The sequence below is a fragment of the Sitophilus oryzae genome, unplaced genomic scaffold (genome assembly GCF_002938485.1).
Source record: "Sitophilus oryzae breed Bouriz unplaced genomic scaffold, Soryzae_2.0 scaffold_810_pilon_pilon, whole genome shotgun sequence".
Classification (NCBI taxonomy): Eukaryota; Metazoa; Arthropoda; class Insecta; order Coleoptera; family Curculionidae; genus Sitophilus; species Sitophilus oryzae.
Window position 1 is genome coordinate 1245287 of NW_022147429.1, and position 23009 is coordinate 1268295.

At 32.3% G+C, this 23009-nt stretch overlaps 2 protein-coding genes across 2 annotated transcripts; one reads left to right on the plus strand and one right to left on the minus strand.

Moving 5' to 3' along the window:
- The first annotated feature begins 4755 nt into the window (after nt 1-4755).
- On the plus strand, nt 4756-5915 carry LOC115889060. Its single transcript, XM_030908977.1, has 2 exons — nt 4756-4865; nt 4934-5915. The coding sequence occupies exons 1-2, from the start codon at nt 4841-4843 to the stop codon at nt 5782-5784; spliced, it is 876 nt and encodes a 291-aa protein (XP_030764837.1). The 5' UTR covers nt 4756-4840; the 3' UTR covers nt 5785-5915.
- Nucleotides 5916-5962: 47 nt separating this feature from the next.
- Nucleotides 5963-7804, minus strand: LOC115889059 (putative nuclease HARBI1). Its single transcript, XM_030908976.1, has 3 exons — nt 7464-7804; nt 6823-7392; nt 5963-6566 (listed from the first exon to the last, which is right to left on the minus strand). The coding sequence occupies exons 1-3, from the start codon at nt 7482-7484 to the stop codon at nt 6057-6059; spliced, it is 1101 nt and encodes a 366-aa protein (XP_030764836.1). The 5' UTR covers nt 7485-7804; the 3' UTR covers nt 5963-6056.
- Between the last annotated feature and the right edge of the window lie 15205 nt (nt 7805-23009).

Below are 23009 nucleotides of genomic sequence, written 5' to 3' on the forward strand. Positions count from 1 at the left end.
TCAATTTTTTGAAATGGAACGAGGGTGAGGGTGGCTCATTAGCATATTTGGAAAAGCCATTTTTTACGAATAATAATTGGTATCACACACTTGGTATTTCGAGTCAAATTGTCGATATGAACCGCATGTTACAATTTCAAATAAACCATATGCGAAAATATCAAAAGCTGACATATTCAGAGTGTCATTTTTTATCGATATACAAAAAATCAAAAGTTGTAGTCATTTCCTGTGAAACAGGAAGTGACCGAAAACAATTATTGAATACGTCAATCAATCCTAATTTATGTCATATACTAACATACTACTTTTATTTTTTATCAGAAAAAATAAAAAAGTTATAGGGGTGAGCCACTTTTGAGACGCACCCGGTGTATATTTGCTTTCATAATTTATCACAGCTCCAATGTAAACACGGTTTTATTCTTTCAACATCAATATTTTCAGAGTGTATTTTCAACATGTCTATTATTCTTTTTAAACTCAATAGCAATGTACTCAAACTGTTCACTGATATTTTTCAGTATTAAAATTTCTGTTCAACTGAATATTAATTTGAACTACAAGAAATCATGCATGTGCCAGCCAGCTAAAGTGGAAACTGCCCTACGGTGCCCCATCGTGCCCACGCCCTTGCACAAACCGAACAAAAAGAAACAAACCTACGCACTTAGAGATAGAATTATACCTACTTTACGAAAAACTAATCTATAATTATAGCTCTACAAAAAAGGCTTACAAATTGACGGAAACTTTGATAAAAATAACACAAATTGGAGCGTAATCATCGTGAGTTTGTTTCGCTTCAAAACAGAAAACTTTTCCAAATTGGGATTCAATTACTTCTGTTTTTTGTTCGGTGACACGAAAGAACCTCGAGAAATTATTGTAATTTTACCTGTCAGTGTGCTTCTCATTCAATTTATAAACAATGTCGCTAAATTTAAGTTAGAAATATAGGTTAAATATTCGTGTGTATAAAAAGAAATAGATGTTTCAGTATAAAATGTAGGAAAATTTCAACTATAAAGGAAAATTGCCTACTGTAAAATGTTCGATATGTAATCTGAAAATTATAATTTTGTCGTTTAATAAAATAGACACATACTTCTATGTATTTTTGAAAAATGTGTGAAAATCCAAAATACTTTCTGACGTTCCATTGACAATTCCATGACGACATATGTTCCATTTAAGACAAGAGTAATTATTGGCCGATATGTATTTGGAGAAAAACTTACACCACTGGATTTCGATTGAAGCAGTTATTAACTTTTTTATAAGTGAGATAACTGAGATTCAAATATTAATTATTAGTTAATTATTAATGAAATGAACTACAGATTCTCTTTTATAATATGGTATTGTAAGAACAGCAATATTAGTCCACAGATCAATGTTGTGGAAATTTATTATTATAGTGATAGTAGAGTTTAATTTTATACAAGGTTTCTCAAAAAACATGTGCCATCTCTCATGGAGAGATTCCTATCGTAAAAGTAAGATTTATTTTCCATATCAACATATGTAGTTCAGTTCTGCTTTGTTTCGTAGCTACAGGGTGTTAAAGTCTTACTATTTTTTCGATTTGAACGATTTCTTTTAATTTCCTTCCAAGTACTTTTAACGATTCGAATAAAATTTTGAGGGTAAAAGTTACTATAAATGCGACATATATTAATGCGAAAAAAGTGTCGACATATTCACCAGTGACGTGCATATGGGATATCACTGGAATATTTTTCTAAAAAAGCATGTATGCCTTTGACTTTTTTTTTCTTTTTAGCATAATAGTGTAAGGAGTTTAATGCCGATTAAAACTTGTCTCTTGATATTTTGTTGATTTAGGCCTCCTTGATGAGATAAACGCAATTTTATTAATTTGCCTTGATCCAAGTTTAAGAGCAACTTTTAAAACATTTTAATTTTATTAACTTGCAAAAGTTTTAAATAAGTACTCATTGATTCCTCATCAAAAAGTACGAAAAGAGTCCCTATAAATATGTATATGAAAATGCGTAGTTTTAGAGTTACCTACAGGATGTTAAAACTTTTTAAAATTAGGTCTTTTGTAATTATCCTAAATACCATTATTTTTTTATTTGAAATTGCTGTAGGTTGGAATAATAGTAATAATAACTAATAGTATTAAAGTGTATAATTTATTAATTTTATTTTAAGTTTAATTTTATTTATTGTGATTAATAAAATTGCTATTATCTTATCAAGGACATCGAAATCGGTAAAACATGAAGATACATCTTTTAAATGGCATTAAACGGCCTACACAATTTTGATATCAAAAGAAGAAGTCAGTGGCGCACATGTTTTTCTTAAATATTCCAGTGATAACCCATATGTACGTCACTGATGAATTTATCGACACTTTTCTAGCATTAAAGTATGTAGCACTTATAATAACGTTTACCCTCAAAAATACATTCGAATAATTAAAAGGAAGAAAATTGTAATAAATCGAAAAAAATCTGAAGACTTTAACACCCTGTAGCTACGAAACAGAGCAGAATTAGACCTATGTTGATATGAAAAATAAATCTTATTTTTACTTGAGGAATCTCCTCACAAAAGATGGCACATGTTTTTTGAAACACCCTGTAGTGATATTGAATAGCTCACGATTTTCACCAAAATAATCAAACACATTTATAATAAAACGAATTTAGGACTCATTTTGCTTTCGAAATTACACTCAATTATTTCTCTTTGTGTTCGTTAAACGAAACGGGGTTTTAATCTTATTTTGATGGCGATTTTGCCGCGGCGGTGGTCGTTTAAAATTCCAACAATGAACGACAAATATTTCGAAATCCAAAAATAAGCCGTCTGCCGAAGGGGTTGCCGCCGAAACGCGATATTTACGAGATGTTGTTTGTGATTTGTTGCCGGCGTGACAGGGAATTGGGCCCGAAATGTCTTGTTGGATACTTGCGCCTAATTAGCGAAAAATATAATTACTACTGGAAAAACGCGAATTCTTTTATTCGTTTCTTCGCGGGAAAGAGGTACGTCAAGCGTATAAGAAGACAGCAAAATATCAGTCACATCTACATTAAAAATAGCTACTATTCTTGTAAAATAAAACGTTAATTCGCCGTAATACACCAAAATCATTTTACTTTTAAGTTTGTCATATACGAACACACCAAATTTCACTTTTTCCGGATAAAACACCCGGGGTACTACTTGTCAAATATTGTAGAATGTAGAATGTTTAGGAGGGGGCTTAATCACCACGACCTTACACATCTATTGTGTGTTCCCCTTTCTTGAGTTATAACGAGTTATAACAGAGTTTCCGGGCTTTGAACAAAACCCAGTATGTGAAACGGCTCCACAAAGACCAGCTCTCCATCTTCGACATCAACCGTACCAAAGTTTATGGCACGAACGGTTTCCGTCTCGGCGCACTCAGTGATAAGGTGTTCTGGTGTTTCCCCAATTTCCCCACAGAATCTGCATTCGCCGTTTTTTTCTCACCTTCAATCTAATGATGTGTTCGTTGACGAGACAGTTTCCTGTTAGAAATCCCGTCACAATCCAAAGATTGTTTTAACATTGAAAATGTTTCTGTTATCCTATAGAAGGGAGCCCAAATCGAATTAAAATGCTACATTTGCCACACCATGACGTCATATACAAATCTCGGCGCAGCGGCGGCAGTCGACCAGCGCGCGCAAAAACCATTACATCGCTAATTGTTTATTGATATTATCTTTATTAGTTTAAAAGCAAAAAATATGGGGTATGCTTTGATACCTTGTCAAGACATAAGCGAAACTTTTAAATTGTTTCTTTTTTTCATTTAGGCCTTCGTTTTTCGTTAAATGAAAGTTATATTAAAAAAAGTCTATTTTTAAACCAAATTTTCGCGTGATTGAAATGATTATTCATGTTTAAAGTTTTTTTTGGTCATAAGCACTAACGGAAATGTTTTTTCGTAAATTATTATAAAAAACTACTCCCTACGAAGACTTTATTGTGTACTGGATCAAAAAATAAGTATTTGTTTTCTCTATACGCTGGTATTAATATATCGATTTTTGATGATAGTGCCCTTTTACCCTGTCTAATTTTGTACTACTTTCGGAATAAGGGTCCCCATATAATGTACTGTACTTCCATCCCTGAAAATTCAGCTTGTGACACCGAAGTGAGAGGTAACGTCAAAATAAGCTTTAATCTACCTACATCATAGGTAGGTGTAGGTACTCTAGGTATATTCTACCTAGACAGTAGCTGAACTAGCTGACAGTAGTAATTAATTTGTTATCCGATAAGTAGTTGTCATTATTTAAGTTTAATCATCTTATACCTCCTATAACGGTAGGTTTTGGATTTCTCCTGATTGGTTTGTTAAACAAAAATATACTGGGCATATAAATGTCTGTTACAGGTTAATTCGTTAAAGAAATATGTTACACACATATTATTTTAATACTAATAGTATAATAGTAATGGCTATTATATTCCGGCCTCGTCTCATAAATAATAGTCTGTAGTACCTTCGGATTAGTCCGAACCGATCACTATAGCTTTGTTTTGGTTCGAATTTCAGGACGATTCTAGAATTGCGCAGAACAAGTTGCGTACTAGCATTAATCTTAGATCGGTTCGGAATCAATTCGAGAGAACCATAAACCAAAACACATCCTTTAACCTTAGATTAAGAAAAAAAATCTTTAACTTAAAACAGCTGATTTAGTTTCTAGGAAAAATATATATGGTTTCGTTTAACCTTACTTCTTACTTTATATCTGAAAAAAAAAACAATTTAGATCTATTTAGATAATAACAAAAAGATTGGTGTTTTGTGGTAAAAATGCTTGAAGTAACAAACAATGATGGTAAGTTTCCTTTTCAAAAAATGTGTGTTCACAAGGGTTTTGTTAGCAAATTCTAATGTTTATTTCAGATATTGTCGAAGAAATCGCCGAATTTGTAACCATTCAGACAGCGGGAGGTACGTTTTCAACAGAAAGTACAGGTTCATGTTCAACAGGACGTACTTTCTCATTAAAAGCAATATGCAATCAAGAAGAAACCTTTTTAAATAATAGGCAACGAACTCTTGCTTTAATAGACCTATATAAAAAGTACAAACCTAAAGTAGGTTCATATGACATAAGGTCAATGAAAAAATTTTGGGAAATTGTCGCTACAGACATTTCCAACCAATTTAAAATAACTATTAGTGCATCAAAATGTGAAAACCGATGGAAAACACTAGAACGGAATTACAAAAAAGTCATTGATAATAACAATAAAACTGGGAGAGACAGAAAAATTTTTGAATTCGAGAATGAGTTTGATACCATTTATGGAAAAAAGAAAAATATAATACCCACTGTTTTACTTTCAAGTAACTCTATTACAACTGCAGCAAACAGAAATAATACCAGTATTTTAAGCATCACTGATAAGTCAACAAGCCCTCCACAATCACCAGTTTTTTTAAATATTCCTGAGGATGACTCTGAAAATCGTGAAAATACGGTACAGGTTCAAGATAATCAGGATACCCCTAGAGCTGTTCCAAATACCCCACAACAAAAAAGGAAACGTGCAGTGAAAAAAATGACTAATACCTATAAAAGAAGAAACGAAATCTTATTAGAAATGAAGAACGACCTACAACAATATTACAAGGAAAAATCAAATCGAGAAGAGCAAAAACTAGTATTACAAAGACTGAGACATGAAGATCGATTAAAAAGAACTAGCCTTTTAGAAGCAATTTTAGAAAATAGACAACAGGGCCAATAAGATGCTGTTTGTTTTGGGTGATTAAAATAATGGGTAAATAGGTACCTATTATTGCATGTTTGGGGGTAAAATTCTCTGTTATTACTTTTGTTTTATTTACAAGCATAAGAATATGTATTCTGTTTTTTTTATTTGAGGATTTAAGTATTTAGTATATATTTTTGTTAAATAAATATTACTGGAGTAGTCTTTATTTTTTTAAATAAATAATAAGCTTTTCAGTATAATGACTTTTACTAGCAACTAACGTATCCAAAACTAAACTATTTTTTTTATTGAATATACAATTCAGCTGCAACATAATTGCGATAGGCTTGTCCGGCAATATTATCCTCCACTTGGTGCTGGTTTTGAATATTTGGATGACCCTCTTCTTGTTGAACTTCTTCAACGTCTTCTTTATTTAAAGATAAATTGTATAGCACGCAACATGCTCTAATAAAATGGCATATTAGAACCTCACCACGTAATTTTAAATGGTATAATTGTCTGAATTTTTGCTTTAAATTACCAAAAGTGTGCTCAATTATAATACGACAGTGGCTCAACTTATAATTATAATTTTTTTCTGTGGCACTGAGATGACCGTTGTCTTTATATGGTGTCAGAATGTTTCTGAGACATGGATAGGCGCTGTCTGCTAAAATTACTTTTTCTCCACATTTTTGATTTAATGACTGATATAAAGGGGAGTTGCTAAACACTCTTGCATCATGGACCGATCCTGGGAAGCCAATAAAGATATCCCGAATTCTTTTTTTTGAGTCACAAACCACCTGAAACTTAAAAAAAAGTGTCAGAAAAATTATTGTTTTTTAATAGCTCTTCGTCAAAATTTATTAAGAATAGCAGGATACAGGCCATCGTGATTTAAAATAATATTAGGATTTTAGGTTTTTTTATACATTATGTAGAAGAGAATAGATTTTATTTATGGATAAACCATTTTAAATGCAGAATGTATAAAACATACATTTTAGAGATTAAAGAAAGATCTATTGATTAATCTTAATATGAAATTTATTATTAGATACATACCTGGATTGAATAGAATTTCTTTCGATTCAAGTAACTTTCAGGATCATTTTTGGGCTGATCAATCCTTACATGGGAACCATCCATACATCCAATGACACCTGGAAACCCCATTTCCAAAAAATCTTGTTCTATTCCAACTTTTTCCTGTTCTGTTGGCCAAGTGATTATTTCATTTGACTTGTAGCTTAAGAAATGAGCCACATTGTAAATAATATTGTGGAGAGTACTAACTGCTATATTAAACCTGTCGCTAACATCTCGGAATGAAGCAGCTTCATGTGTCGCATACCAAACAAAAACACAAAGACATTTTGGTGCACCTATTCTTGGAAACCCTGTTTCTTTTTTTGGGTAGTATACAGAATCTTCAAACTCTGCAGCAAGTTCTGCAATAAGACTTCTTGGCACCTTAAAATGTTCAGCAAACTCTTTTTCTGTGTACATTGGCATAATTATTTCAGCATAATTTTCATTCTTCTGGTGGTGCTCCAGAACTTCGGGCAAAACTACTTTTAAAAAATTTTCATCATCCGAACTTTCCTCACTGCTACTGCTTGAACAGATCAGTTCCTAAAAGGAAAAAAAACTATTGTTAAATTATTGCCTTCGTAAAAATCAAACAAATTAATATTTATACTCACCATTAAAACTGAAGCATCCATGATAGGTAATTGTTGGGTAATTGTCTTCTTCGATCTTTCCTGCCTTTTTAAAAAATATAAAAAGAAAATATTTTGGTTTTACAAGATTATTATTGTTTGCGCATGTGCGAACTGTTAATTCGTAAACCGTCCCTACTGAGAGGCGCGAATCGCTAGGACGATCCTAGAACGGTCCAGAACCAGTCCCAGCTAGAAACCAAAACAGATGTGTAAACATTCAGAATCAATTCCGAATGAACCAAAACATAAAACGCTTACGACGCATGTGCGAATAGTCCTAAAACGTGAACCAAAACAAAGCTTATTTTAAAGCTGAAAAAGCAAAAACCCCCGCCGCTCGTCCTGCCGCGCCGTACTGCTCCATATTCAGTCTTCTTTTTAGTGCGGACCGATACGTTACGTTTTGATGTTTTTCGGAGTGCGGAAAACAGTGGAAATGCCGAATCCTTCAAGAAAAAGACATAGAGAGAGGAGTCGTAGTAAGTCTGCGACTCATAACGATATAACAATTAATATATAATGAGAGAGATTCTTGTTCACAAAAATAACTAAATAAAAATAAAGATAGAAATCGGTAACAAAAAATCAGTATACCTGGGGTGGTATAATGTTAATACAATATTTATCTACACAGTATTCCTCACAATAATTATCTAGGGTGATAATTATCACAACTTGACAAGAATACTATGTTTCGCCTAGAGTAGTGAACGATTGTACGGGTATTCTTTCAATTTTCTTTAAAAGAATAGACATTATACCTAGTGTGGTCTAATGTTAATACAATATACATCTATATAGTATCCTGTAACAATATTTATCTAGGGTGATAAATATCACAACTTGACAGACTAAGATGTTTTGCTTAGGGTAGCAAAATATTAGCTGTTCTTATGTATAAAAATATATATAAAAATCATTATACCTAGGGTGGTATAATGCTAATACAATATATATTTAATAATATTTATATCTATACAGTATCCTGTCACAATATTTATCTAGGGTGATAAATATCACCTTCATAACTTGACAGAATAATATGTTTTGCTTAAGGTAGCAAAATATTAACAATTCTTATATATAAAAATATATATAAAAAATCATTATACCTAGGGTGGTATAATGTTAATACAAGATATATGATATATCCTGCCACAATATTTATCTAGGTTGATAAATATCATAACTTTACATAATTATATGTTTTGCTTAGGGTAGCTGTAGAAATGAATACTCACAAGTCGAGTTTAAACAAATATAATTAACAATTAATCAACTTAATACATCAACAAAAATATTAAAACACTCAAACACGTTTCTTATTTACAGTCCGCGTTTCTACCAAACTATCGATCGCCGGCACGTCAGCTGATCTCCGACCTCGCCGGTAGTCGCGGCGTTGCCACTGTTCCCAGTATCGGTCTATGATACTGCTACATCCTCTCCTTTGCTTTCGAGATTTATTAATCCATCAGCGTGCACGAAGGGTCTGAACCAAGTTTAATCCTTAGCTTTGGAAGAGGTAGACCTTGTGGGGAAGTGCTTTCATTTTGGGCTTCTTCTTCACTATTGGAGGATGTTGGCGGATGTGGAGAAATTCTTTCGTCTTGGGCATCTTCTTCACTGGTGGGGGACGTCGATAACTTGGGAGCGTAGAGTTTTAAATATGCGATATTTCACCGTATTGTATTGCTTGTTGTATTTGATTTTAAGGTAACATCGCCTTGGTGTTTATTGATCACCTCGTATAGTTCATTTTGATACGGTGTACTAAATTTGTTTTCCTTTCTCTCTGCTCTTACTAGAACCGTGTCTCCTTCGTTTATATCCGATGTCTTTGCTCGTCGCCTTTTGTCAGCAAATTCTTTTGTTTTAGATTTCAAGTTTGTGTCGTTATCCTACACTTCACAGTGGTCAGGGTGTTGAATTATTTGTTCACCAATGGATGGTATTTTTGTTCGAATAGCGCGGCCAAAAAGAAGTTGCGCTGGAGAGACGCCAGTTACAGGGTGTGAGGTATTTCTATCAAGCCGAAAGTAGTTTTGAAGGTCCTTTTGCTAATCACTTCCTGAGGTACTTACTTGCACTTATGCGGAGCCTTTTTAGTATTGAATTGTTTTGTCTTTCGACCAGTCCATTTGCTTGCGGCCATTATGGTGGGGTTGAATATAATGTAATTCCATGTTCCTTACAAAAACATTTAAATTCATTGCTGATAAACTGTCGGCCATTATCAGCTGTTATAGTCTTGAGTAGTCCTAGGAGAGAAAAGAACTTCCGAAGTTGTTCTGTTGTATCCCTCGAGGTGATTTTTTATGGCGATCACTTCTTGGAATCGACTATAATAGTTAATGATTACTAACAGGTAGATATTGTTATGCATTGGCCCACAGAAGTCTATGGCTATGTCATTCCAGGGGGTAGTAGGGAAACTTCTCATCTTAAGGGGGTTCGGGTATGTTCGTTACGGTGACTAAAGCACACCCATGGCACTGTTTTACATATTCGGAATATATCAATATATTTTCGGCCACCAGGCATAGGCTCGTAGTAAGCGTTTCATATTATCTCTTCCTGGGTGTCCTTCATGACTTAGTGACAATTCTTTGCCATGTAAGGCCGTTGGCATTACAATTTTGGTGTGTCCCCGTAGAAGTATATTTTCATGAAAACAATATTCTGTTTTGAACGGTTTATAAGTTTGTATTAATTTTTCAGATTCCCACAACTTGTCATCGTCTAGGCATTTCTTAATGTGACAATTGTCACTTTATCAATCCGAAGATTTTGAAGGTCCAAACGGGTAGAGTTGGCCTAATATGTTATTGTTCCCGGTACTTTGTAGGAGCACATGGAACTATAAAGTATTTTTCGGATTAAACGTCCATATTCTTTCATGACTTTTTAGATGAACATCCAAATGGCTCAAACATTATGCGTTTTCAAGCTAAATATACCTAGATTAAAAACTTTTTTCCTTAGTTATTTTGTTATTACTGACGGTGGACTAATATTTAAAGTTTGACCCCAGTTTCAAGCAAATTATTATTATTTTTTTTCATGAGTTTCTATTGCAAATAATATAAAAATTTGAAATATTTTGAGAGGCGCTCGAAAATTTTGTCATATAAACCCACTAATTTATTCAGAAAAGTCGATTGCGTTCTGGAATTTACCTACAAAAGACCTTAAAATCGCAGGATAAATATCGAAAAAAATAATAATGGCTTCCATAATAATTTTCCATCATGACATTTATTTTTATGAAATGTGAAATCGCCTGAAGAGGTCGCTGCGAATAAAGTTTAACAGTTTAACGAAAGTTCCACATGTCATGTCGGTGGAAAACACTTGGCTGCTACGAACCCGCGACTAGGCAGCTTCGTAGCAGATAAGTAGCATTCACCAGTAGACTACTTTATAGTAACACATCATAGTAACTCTTTTAGTGGCAAAACTACCCAAGACACTACCCGGCTACTCAAAATCTTTCTCAATTTTGGTCGCAGTTACTTAGCAGCTACGTATATACGACGTAGCCGCCGTAGGTCACTGCCCACTTTGTGGTGGCTTTGATAGTAGCAGTTACGTATCTGCCACCTGTCACTATAAATGCTAGTTTGGAATTTATGTCATATACTAACATACCAAATATCGTTTTTTTTTATCTGATAAAAATAAAAAAGTTATAATTGTGAACCACTTTTGAGACGCACCCGATATATCAATTTGTACATATTATAAAATTTTGTTACCATTGGCTTTAGACACATTAATATTATCACAAAAATTCTTTTAAATGATATTACTTTATTAGCTAGACCAGTGATTTCATCCTCTTACAGAGTAAAATTGAACCCCTTGTAACATTGTTGAAAAATCTTAATTTTTAGTGATCAAAACTATATATTATAACTGGCTATATTGCCATTATATCTAATAATAAATATATAGGATAAAAAAAAACGGCATCAAAGACGGCGGGGGAATGACCCTCGATGATAATTTTGTCGAGGTCAAGCCCTATAGATGTCGCGTCAGTGTATTTGTTGTACCACCTGAAAAGTTAAATGGTTTTGTTGGTTAGACAAATTTTATTACGAGTAAAAATAGCCATTGACAAACTGGGTTCCATTTGGATTCTAAAACAGTGGCATTTTTCAAAAAAAATAACTTTTTAGATTTCTGTTTTAGTCACGGACTACCCAAGTTTTTTTCAAAAACATCTGCATATATCTTTTATTAGGGTTTCTATACGTCCGGATTTACCCAGACATATCCGGATTTTTAAAGTGTCTGGGAAACCTGACTGCAAAAACAATTTAACTTAACGTAAATATTTTACCAGTTACAGTTGAGTTAATTTCTCAGTTACTTTGTTGAATATTTTAGTCCCTACGATGCTACTGCTCTACTTAACCAGCTCTACTTAACCGACGCATGTTCGAAAGTAGCCATTTCTATACTTTCGCATGGCTTAATACTGCATGAAGTGGGATGCTTTGAGTTTGTCATGCTTCAAAATGAAAACTTGTAGTTTTTCATTGTTCGTTTTTGATATTATAATATAAATCGAATATACTCATCTACATCATGTGTAAAATTACATTTGCTTACCTGTTTCCTTAAACGATATGCGAATTGCTCTACTAGTTCCCCAGTGTTTTGGCAGAATCCAAAGAATACATGTCGTTCGTAAGCAGTGCTTCGTTTCGGAGATATATATTTAATCGGACCTTTTTTAAAAAAATAATTTTATTTTTCAGAAACTATTTGAGACTGAGTTTACCAAAAAATGTTTTTTTATATCTACTAGTGGGTAAATGAATTTTTGGGTTGAATTTTTCAACTGCAATGGTCCTACATTATTTTTTCGACGGTTTTATCGACATTCGCGCCAGGTAGTATGTAGAACAAGTCTTGGAGCTCACTTCCACCATAGTGTAGAGTTTTGCTCTTTTTTTTAACATCAGTTATGGAGTTTGCCAGAAAATATATATCCAGACTGCGCTGCCATTTTTTTGCCAGTCGTCGTGCATTTGGTTTTATTTCCCTTTGTAAATCCATGTTGTCAAGTTGCCTCTGCAATTTGACAAACAACAATATTGGCATTTGGGAATTTGTTTATTACCAAATTATAACGATTTCATTGGTTTTATGCATGCATATTACGCTTTACATAGTTTTATGCATACATATTACGATTTACATTGCATACAACATTTTATGCTTTTATAATCTTTTATTTTATGCATACATATTACGCTTTAGATTGTTTTATGCATACATATTACGCTTTATATTGTTTTATATTACGATTTACATTGCATACAACATTTTATGCTTTTATAATCTTTTATTTTACGCATACATATTACGCTTTACATTGTTTTATGCATACCTATTACGCTTTATATTGTTTTATATTACGATTTACATTGCATTTTTTTTACATTGCATACAACATTTTATGCTTTATTAACGACATTTTATGCTTTTATCAATCGTTTAGATATTACATTGCATACAACATTTTATGCTTTATTAACAATATTTTATGCTTTATCAATCGTTTAGATATTATTTATTTAGAATACGTAACATATTGCATACTCTTATGCATATTTGAACTCCACATTGCATACCTTTTATGCTTCCCCCTCTTTTATACACATACATATTATGCTTTAACAACTTAATGTTTATTATAGGGACCCCAAACATATGTACATAAAGTAACAAGTAACATAATATTGCATACCTTTATGCTTAATTAAAACTTTGTTTTGCATACATTTCTATGCCTTCTTTCCTTTTCATCAGTGCATACATATTATGCTTTATTAATATAAATTTAATGCACCAAAATCTTATTTTGTTTGGTTAAAAGTCGTAACTGTCGTAAGTGCATTATTTACATACCTTTAGTTGTTTATCCTCGTCGCCAAAATGTAGAAATGAATCTCACAAGTCGAGTTTAAACAAATATAATTAACAATTAATCAACTTAATACATCAACAAAATATTAAAACACTCAAACACGTTTCTTGTTACAGTCCGCGTTTCTACCAAACTATCGATCGCCGGCACGTCAGCTGATCTCCGACCTCGCCGGTGGTCGCGGCGTTGCCACTGTTCCCAGTATCGGTCTATGATACTGCTACAGTAGCAAATAGCAAGTCTTATATATATATATATATATATATATATATATATATATATATATATATATATATATATATATATATATATATATGCTATATATATATATATATATATATATATATATATATACTCTATATATATATATATATATATATATATATATATATATATATATATATATATATATATATAAATATATTAAAATAAGGGGATATTATAGAAAATAAACGTCGAAAATCAAAAACAAAAACAATAATAACCTCGACTAGCCGAAAAACATAGATGTATCAACAAGTATCTTCAAAAAACATCACCTGAGGCACGATCGATACAAAATGCTAGCATAACAACAAAAAAAAAGTAACAATATAGAGGTAGACACATACGAAACTATCCTAAAGGGTATACATACGTAATTTATATACATGAAATATTTTATTTTCGTTATCAAATATATATAAAAAATCATTATACCTAGGGTGGTCTAATGTTTACAAGCTATATATATCTATACAGTATCCTGTCATAATATTTATCTAGGATGATAAGTATCACAACTTGACAGAATAATATGGTTTTGCTTAAGGTAGCAAAATATTAGTAATTCTTATATATAAAAAATCGTTATACCTAGAGTGGTCTAATGTTAATACAAGATATATCTATACAGTATCTTGTGAGAATATTTATCTAGGGTGATAATTATTACAACTTGACAGAATAATATGTTTTGCTTAAAGAGCAAATTATTAGCAATTCTTATATATAAAGATATATGTATATATGTGTATATGTATGTATGTGTATGTGTAACCATATTTGTGACACCTTGTGTGTGCAGTAGTAGTATTTGTGACATACGTCTCAATTATGGTATACATACACGCGTATACCACAATTTTCTGATAGCAAATTCGATATCCTCGGGTCAAAATTAGTCTGGTCGGCTAGATCCGAAAAATTACGTGTGTAAGTTTCCACAAATCATAATATTTATTGGTATCACACACTTTCAAGTGTGGTCACCCTAAAGTTCCCTGTATCGCAGCGCCATCTACATTTTATACACACTCATATTTTGTGGTAAATCCGGCGTTTAGATGCGTACATTCCCAGAAACGTACCGATTCAGAATACACACCATATTTAATTTCTATTCTTTTATGTTTTCTGTTGCGTTCCAAATTTTTAAGAAATATTTGGGAATCTACAGAATTGGCGCCTCATACGCCGCGGAGGCTCTAAGAGAACGACAGTTTGTATTGAAATGAAATTTTGTGAGCATATGTAGTTTAATTCAAAGCACTTTTTAAAAATATAGAGACTTCTACAGGGTGTCCCCAAAAAGTTACATATCAAAGTTGTATTTTTTGTAATGTATTATATATGTATGTACCCTATATATTAATCGATTTTTCGGATTCTGGGAGAGAAAAATAAAGGTGAGTTTTATAAGAGAAGTATATGACTAAAATGTAAGGTTTTTGACATATTTAACATTTTCTAGAAATAAAGAACAATTTTTAAATTACAATAAAAGCTACCTAAATTGGAATTTACCTGGTATAGCCTAATATATAGTTAAATTAACTATTGTACTTTAAATCAAATTAAAACTTGATCCAAAAAGTTATACAGGGTGAGACAAAATTAATATTGAACACTGGTCACCTTTAAAAGAATGTTACTCTTTTATTTTAAATGGAACACCTAATGTATTATTCAGATATTTAATGGAGAATTCATGTCTCTTCAAAATACTATTAAGGTTGCCTACCCCTCAAACAAAGATTTTCCTAGATATTTTCATTTACATGATTTGATCTAAGTAGATCTTTATTATTTAGGTGTAAAATAGCCACCTAGATAAAATCTAGGTGGCTCTGATATATCTGACGTTACTTCAACATAGCTGTCTAATTAATCAAACTTTAACAACTAGTTATCATTTTGTGTCAGTTAAAACAAAAAAGTTTCTCAGAAATTTGCCGAAAATGCAAACTTATCCTACATCAGAAAGAATTGATATCATTCTATTAGTTTGTGTTGTTAAGTTAGGTTGTATTTGCAGTGTGCATTCACCAATTAATATAATACTTAAATGTTTCTGATTTTATCAAGTCTGGTTTTTTTATGGGGATATGTTAAAAACAGTGTTTACAAAACTCGACCAACTATTGTCGACAACATGAGAGAAATAGTTACTGTAAAAAATATCAGGCTATACAAGATCAACTAAAATTTAGGTAGCTGTTATCGAAATTTAAAATTCTTCGTTTTCAAAAAATGTGAAATATGTCAAAATCCTTAGATTCTTTAATAAAACTCACATTTATTTTTTATTTGCTAGAATCCAAAAATCAATTAATATATAAAAGGTGTTCCGTTAGAAAAAAATGTGAAATATGTCAAAATCCTTAGATTCTTTAATGAAACTCACATTTATTTTCTATTTGCTAGAATCCAAAAATCAATTAATATATAGGGTGTTCCGTTAGAAAAAACATAACTTTGATGCCAAAATCTCATTTCGATATAAACTACCGTTCTCCTACCGGCGTATGAGAGGAGCCATCCTGTATAAGGTAGATTTTCAATCATTTAGCTGCGCATGGACAAACACAAATGCATTTTTAAGTGGAGCACCCCGTATTTTGATATATTATGATTTTAATTAAAAATAAGTATTATTCATTTAACTTAATATTATGAATAATTGTACTCTTTTTAATTAATTACATTTGAAAATTGACATTTTCAGATTTTGAAAAGCAGTTCATGTCCTTGCCTTATGAAAGACTTTTAAATAATGATATAAGAACATAGACACAACCTGGTTTGGCTGTTAATATTTAATGGTATAGACAAATCTAAAAAATACTAAAAAAATATAATTTTCAACATAAATAATTCAAAAGTAATTGAATCAGTGTATGGTACGTTAAATGAAAAATTACAAAAAAATTCGATTAGAATCAAATCAAAAATTTTTTTTATAATCAATATCTGCTATGAGTTTCTCCATTTAAAACAATTCAATTTTGATCGGTTTTATCTTGTCTTTCAGGTACTCCTTTGTATAAATATAAATGCGCAAAAAAAACTACATAGTAAATCCTAGAATATTTAATAAAAATATATATAGGGTGTTTCTTAATGATATAGTTGGGTTCGCGAGGAAAATTATTGGTTAATTTTAAGAAAAAAAACTTCACAGGAAACTAGTTCCTAAACCTATCAGCTTGATAACTGAGATACAGAGTGGACAAGGTTCCTAGAATCGTTTTGGCGGAAAATTAACTCAAGAGTCGCCTCTAAATCTCATTGAGGAACACCCTTATATCATAATATTTTGTTTTTGTAAGGATTGTCTTTACAAGAGGAGAAACTTTTTTATTATTGATATTTTGAGAAAAACGCATTCGTCATAAAAATTTTTGCTTGTTCTAAAATGGTTAATCCCGTTTATACTTTTCCAAATTTCCATACCGTTTTAGAGAAAATTAAAAAAAAAACTGAAAATATGGTTGAATTTTTTGAAAGTCTTAAAAATCAAAATGCGTTTCTATGGTTTTCGTTCTTTGTTGTTATTGATAGAATTTTAATTAACGTCATATTTTTTGCGTTTTAAAATGATAAAGAAACACAAAATTTATTTAGTTGAATGCTACGGAAAGGATGATAATGGTTATCGGAAAATGTGATACCTTAACAATAGCGAAACATATGTCAACGATATTTTCATGTTTATCATTTTCAAACGGGATTAACCATTTTAGAACAAGCAAAAATTTTTATTAAGAATGCATTTTTCTCAAAATATTAATAATAAATATGTTTTTCCTCTTGTAAAGACAATCCGGAGACATACTGTATATTAGTTATATATTATTACCATAACATATTAAAATGTACCGAGAGGAAAATCCCGAACATATTCTAAATGACATGATAGTCGGTCGCTTAGGGTTACCAAACCGGGTGCCCGGTGCATATTTATCCCCGAAATACCGATATTAAATCCCAGGATTCCGAAAATGTCGAAAAATTTTAATGCCCAATCTAAAATGATTCGAGTTAGTCTTTCAAATATCATATTTTATTTATACTAACAGCGCTTTTAGATGGAGCGGAGCGTCGCAGTACCGTCCGCGTGTTCCACTAGTGCAAATGAACAGTTTTACATGGGTCGCGCGTATGCTCCGTCCGGATGAGATCGTCGACGCTATCTTATCTTGAAAAAATATCCGTGCGGACGCTTCGCGCGTACGGTCGCGCTGAAGTCCTGAAAGCGCTGTTACAGCGTTTTCAGATAGAGCGAAGCGTCCGCGCGTACCGTCCGCGAGTTCCATTACAGGGCTTTCAGATGGGGCGGGCGTCGCGGACCGTCCACCAGTTCCATGAATTTAAATGAACATAATTTCACATGGGTCGCATATGCTCCGTCCGGATGAGCTATCTTGAAAAAACATCCGCGCGGACGGTCCGCTCCATCTGAAAGCGCTGTAAGCCGAACGTCAATATCTAAGTGTTATATTTCCGTGTTTGCTATATTTTTTTTTGCAACAAGAATTTTATTTTTTTTTACTAACTACATATGGAATATTACTTTGTTTATTCTATTTTAATAAAGCTCTTTCCTCATTTTCTTTTTGATATATTATGTAGCTGCATTTTTATTAAATATTTCTTTAGATTAAATTTCTCATTCTGATCCCCACGATTCCGAGATTATAGGTTCTTATTCCGAGATTTGAAATAATTGGAAACCCTACTTACACTGAGTGAAAGTTTTTTTTATATCGTTAGTTGTATTGGCTAAATATTTGTGAACAATGGGTTAGAAATACCGTTTGATCGAAAAAGAAACGGCGTCATAGACGCCTGGGGAATGACAATAGTTGCTAGTTTCGGCGAGGTCAATCTCTAGACGCTAGTTTCTAAAAATTGACATAAAACTTATCAAAAATTAATACTAATTTTCTAACATCTAAAAAATGATTGAATGTTTCCAGACTCACAAATCTACTTCCAAAAAAGTATTTTTTTCTCGAATTTTAAATTACATTATTAAAAAATAATTTTTACTAATATAAAAATAAATTACAACCTTCTTAAAGTCAATTGGCAGTAAGCGCCATGAAAAAATAAAGAATAGTACGGGCCAAGTAAATGGAGATCTAGGACTTGACCTCGCTCATAATAATAATTATTGATTGTCATTCCTCACCCGTCTTTGACACCGTATTTTTTTCGATCGTATGGTACGTTACGATTTTTTTCGGTAAATATGTGATAATATAATATAGCTGCTTGAACAAAAACAATGATTCCAAATAGCAATATGTAGCATCCACAAACACTAATTCTGAATCAGCGTACCTACCCTACACGGAAATTACTAAAATGTTTATATTAAAAGGTTAATTGATAAATACTCACATTCGACAATAGTTGTGGAGTCCTTTATACAGGAAGTTGAAATTTGTATATTTGTGGTATCTATATTACACACTTTTATGGTGCAAGGTATTTGTGGTAGCACAAATACACATTCTAGAATTATAATATTTGTGGAACAGGTTTCCACAATTAATAAATGCCAATAACTTTCTTACGGTGGAGTGTATAGACATATAAATTATATTTTTAGGTCGTGGACAGCGAGTTCGTATCATTTCGTACAAAAATAGAGATGATACCACAAATGTCTTTACTGCACGGTTGTCACAAATATGGTCATACGTGTATAGGTGTGTATGTGTGTGTATATGTATGTGTGTATATGTGTATATATAAAAAAAAATCATTATACAAGGATTATACCTAGGGCGGTCTAATATTAATACAATATATATCTATACAGTATCCTGTAACGATATTGATCTAGGATTATAAATATCACAAATTTACATAATTATATGTTTTGCTTAGGGTAGCAAAATACTAGCAAGTTTTATATTAAAAAAAAAAAAATATCATTTTTATTCAAAGTCATTTTCGGAACCTGTTCAGCAGGAAATAGCCACTTCGTGGTCTAAAGTATTAGGTTCTGGTTTGACAGGTGAAGTTAGAAAAGAGCTAACTCAAAAATATTTATCGCCTGAACGCTGCCAGGGGCTATATCCTCCTAAAATAAATCCCGAAATTAGGGCGGTCTTATCCGAGAATACTATAAGACGGTATGAGCGACTTATGCAGTAACAGACAAAGAGGTGCTGCAATATCACCTATCGCCTTATTAATTACAAAGATAATTAAAAAAGGAGGAGGGGGAAATAATTGGCCACACATCGAAAGATTAAGTGACATTGGTAGACTTCTAGGTGAATTATATCTGAGAGGATATCATTCAGAGTCAGTGTCAAGAACATAGCTTCTCCTCATAAATTTAAATAAAGTTACTAAAGACTTTAAGATCCACTCCAGTCTCTATCTTCTATTTGGAAATGAAACCGTTTCTTGGACGAAGCTTAGAACTGATCAGTTTCTTTCCAATATCTTTATTATTCCAAGACCAGATGGAACGATTGATCCTTAACCTTAAGTGATTTAATGAATTTGTTAAAAGGAAACAATAGAAAATTGAACAACATAAAACTGTTTTATGGCACCAGAAGATCTAAAAGAGGTCTACTTTACCTTGTTCCAATTAAAGACCCACACTAAAAATATATAAGGCTTTATATTAACAAATCGCTATGAGTTTGCGAGAACTGTTTGCCTTTTGGGGTTTTAAAAAGATGTTTAAAATTTATTACGGCTCTTCTTAGAAAAAGAGGTTTCTTATTAGTGGCCCTATTTAGATGATATCCTTCTTTTTGCAAATTTTCTGGAAGCTTGTAAGAATAATGTGAAAGAGACATTATTTTCGATTTATTTTTATAGTGTAATTTGAGAAAAGTAACCTCATACAAAATCAAATTTATAAATATTTAGGTTTTTTGTATAATTCACAAGCTATTATTATTTCTTTGATTAAGGAAAGGCGTTTAAAATAAAAATAGTACTATTAGGAAGATTTTCTTATATGACAAGTTGTAAAAGAGATTTTTCACGGTTCATTGGGTCGTTAATTTCAGCTGCTAGTAGGGAGCTGAGCTATTAAGTAGGTATGCTTTTGACACACTAAGTTGTTCGAAAAGAAGCAATTTTTAGCCTTACTAAATTCTAGAGGTAATTATGAAGCAGATACATGGTGCAAAGAGAACAAGGTATGATCGATAGCGGCTCCAATTTCGTTAAGTTTGCGCATACCACCTGTGACGTCATACGCCATACAAAAAAAATATCCATATTGTTCAATTGCCACTAATAAAAAAAGACCTAAAATAGGGAAGACTTAGGACATAACCCCAAAAGTTATGTTTTGACATCGAGCTTGACATTTGAAAAATTATTTTCACATTTTGACACAATCAAATTTCACAGATGACACAATCTGTTTGACAATTTAAAATTGGCGCGCAGAGCTTGCCGACCAATGGTGCCGTTTATAACCTGTGACGTAGTGACCAACCTGCGCAATATCATACCTTGTATTATTTGTATCATGAGGCAGATATGTATATATTGCCCTTTTTATCCATGGATTTCGCTTGGTGTTCAAGTAAAATTCAATATTCAAATATCACAATATAACTGGCTGGGGACCTAATTTAACGGTCATACTATTTTTGTTTTTTGTCGAAAGTAGAGAAAGTCTATCATAAAAATGAACCAGAACGTTTAGCTCTATGTTTTGGTCTAAGAAGTTTCATTTAACTGTTTAAATTGTAATGTCCTATGTTGTATTGATAATACAACGGCTATGTGCATGATTAACATCATGGGTAGTGTTAAGTACTAGACTTTAAACAAATTAGCAAGAAAAATGTGAAGCTGGTGGCAAGAACGAAATATTTATGTTCTTATATACTCATATATTGCCTCAATGACAACATTTTTTGTTGACTGAGCATCTAGAAGAATACAAAAGAAACCGAATGGAGTCTTGCAGTGCGGTGTTTGCTTTTAGAAAAATTACCGAGATAATTTGGTTTTCACACATAGATCTTTTTGCAAGTCGTCTGAACAAAAGTGTGTGTAAAATTTGTTTCTTGGGTGAGAGATCCGGAGATATAGATAAGATGGGCTTTAAGAGTTATACAAAAAGTATTGGGGAAAAAGGCAGAGAGAGAATCCTTGTAATACCCCTTTGGACTTGTCAATAATGGTTTTTCTTCTTTTTAAGTCACATTTAGTGTCAAAACCTCTAATTTTTGAACCAAATTCTATTGTCGATAAATTTTTCCTGGTAGCAGGGAGTCAGGGTGCCGCTATTACAAGGAATTCCCCGAACAATAAATATCTCTTCAATATCAGTTCTACCTTCCAGCAGTACTCAATAAGGCTAAAGTTATGGTAACAATTTTGCATGCTAAATAAATTGGATCCTTTTTGTATTTATGGTACCTAATGTCTTGGACCTATCTAGTCAGCCCTAAGAATGGGGTGTCGTATGGTACCCATAACTTATATCTTCTGCGCTGGCACAAATGACAGGCATGTCTTCTGATTCTCGAATGAAAAGGTTCATTAAAGGTGTATTTGGATTAAACCCTCAAAACCAAGGCACAAAAGACTTGGGACCTAGTAATGTTCGAATTATATAAGAATCTAATCTAATATCGACATATCTCTATAATCTTAACAAACAAACTTAAATAATCCTAACAGCAATAGCAACAGTTCATCGAATTCAAACTTTAAGTTTAATTAACAAAAAATACATGGTGGTTAAACCCAATGACAAATACAGGGGTATCGCAATGGGCCCAAGGCCTCCGAGTGAGGGATCAAACATGATCCCAAACCCGAGCAACCTAACCTAACCTAAACCCAATGACAGGGCAGAGATTAGAATAATTTATTTATTTGTGATTATATAATAGACTTTAATTGACAATGCACAATTGGCTCACTGTATAACTAGTCTTGAATATTCTATTTACTTTTAATGTTTTGTAGGCAAAATTTAAGTGTCACTACAGAATGTATCTTCTTTGTTAGTTATCTGTTATTACCTTTTGTGTCACGAGTAATATGAGAAATCATTTTCAAATTTTATAAATATAAAATATGAGGTAATAAGTTGTTGCATGTATGTATTTAAACATCTACAGACTATTATTTATGAGACGAGGCCGGAATATAATCTTAAGATCAAACGCTTACCTTAAGTGATGTTCGATCTTGATTATATGTAGGCTCGTCAATAAATATCCTAACCCACCCTATAATTCATTTTGAATTATTCCCGTTGCAACAACAGCTTTAAAACAGACTGAGTATGGAGCAAGTACGGCGCGGCAGGA

Coding starts and splice junctions, on each gene's coding strand:
- LOC115889060 (XM_030908977.1), top strand. CDS start 4,841: ATGCTTGAAGTAACAAACAATGATG. Junction 4,866..4,933: donor TGAAGTAACAAACAATGATG/GTAAGTTTCCTT, acceptor TGTTTATTTCAG/ATATTGTCGAAGAAATCGCC.
- LOC115889059 (XM_030908976.1), bottom strand. CDS start 7,484: ATGGATGCTTCAGTTTTAATG. Junction 7,393..7,463: donor TGGATGCTTCAGTTTTAATG/GTGAGTATAAAT, acceptor TTTTCCTTTTAG/GAACTGATCTGTTCAAGCAG. Junction 6,567..6,822: donor AGAAATTCTATTCAATCCAG/GTATGTATCTAA, acceptor CTTTTTTTTAAG/TTTCAGGTGGTTTGTGACTC.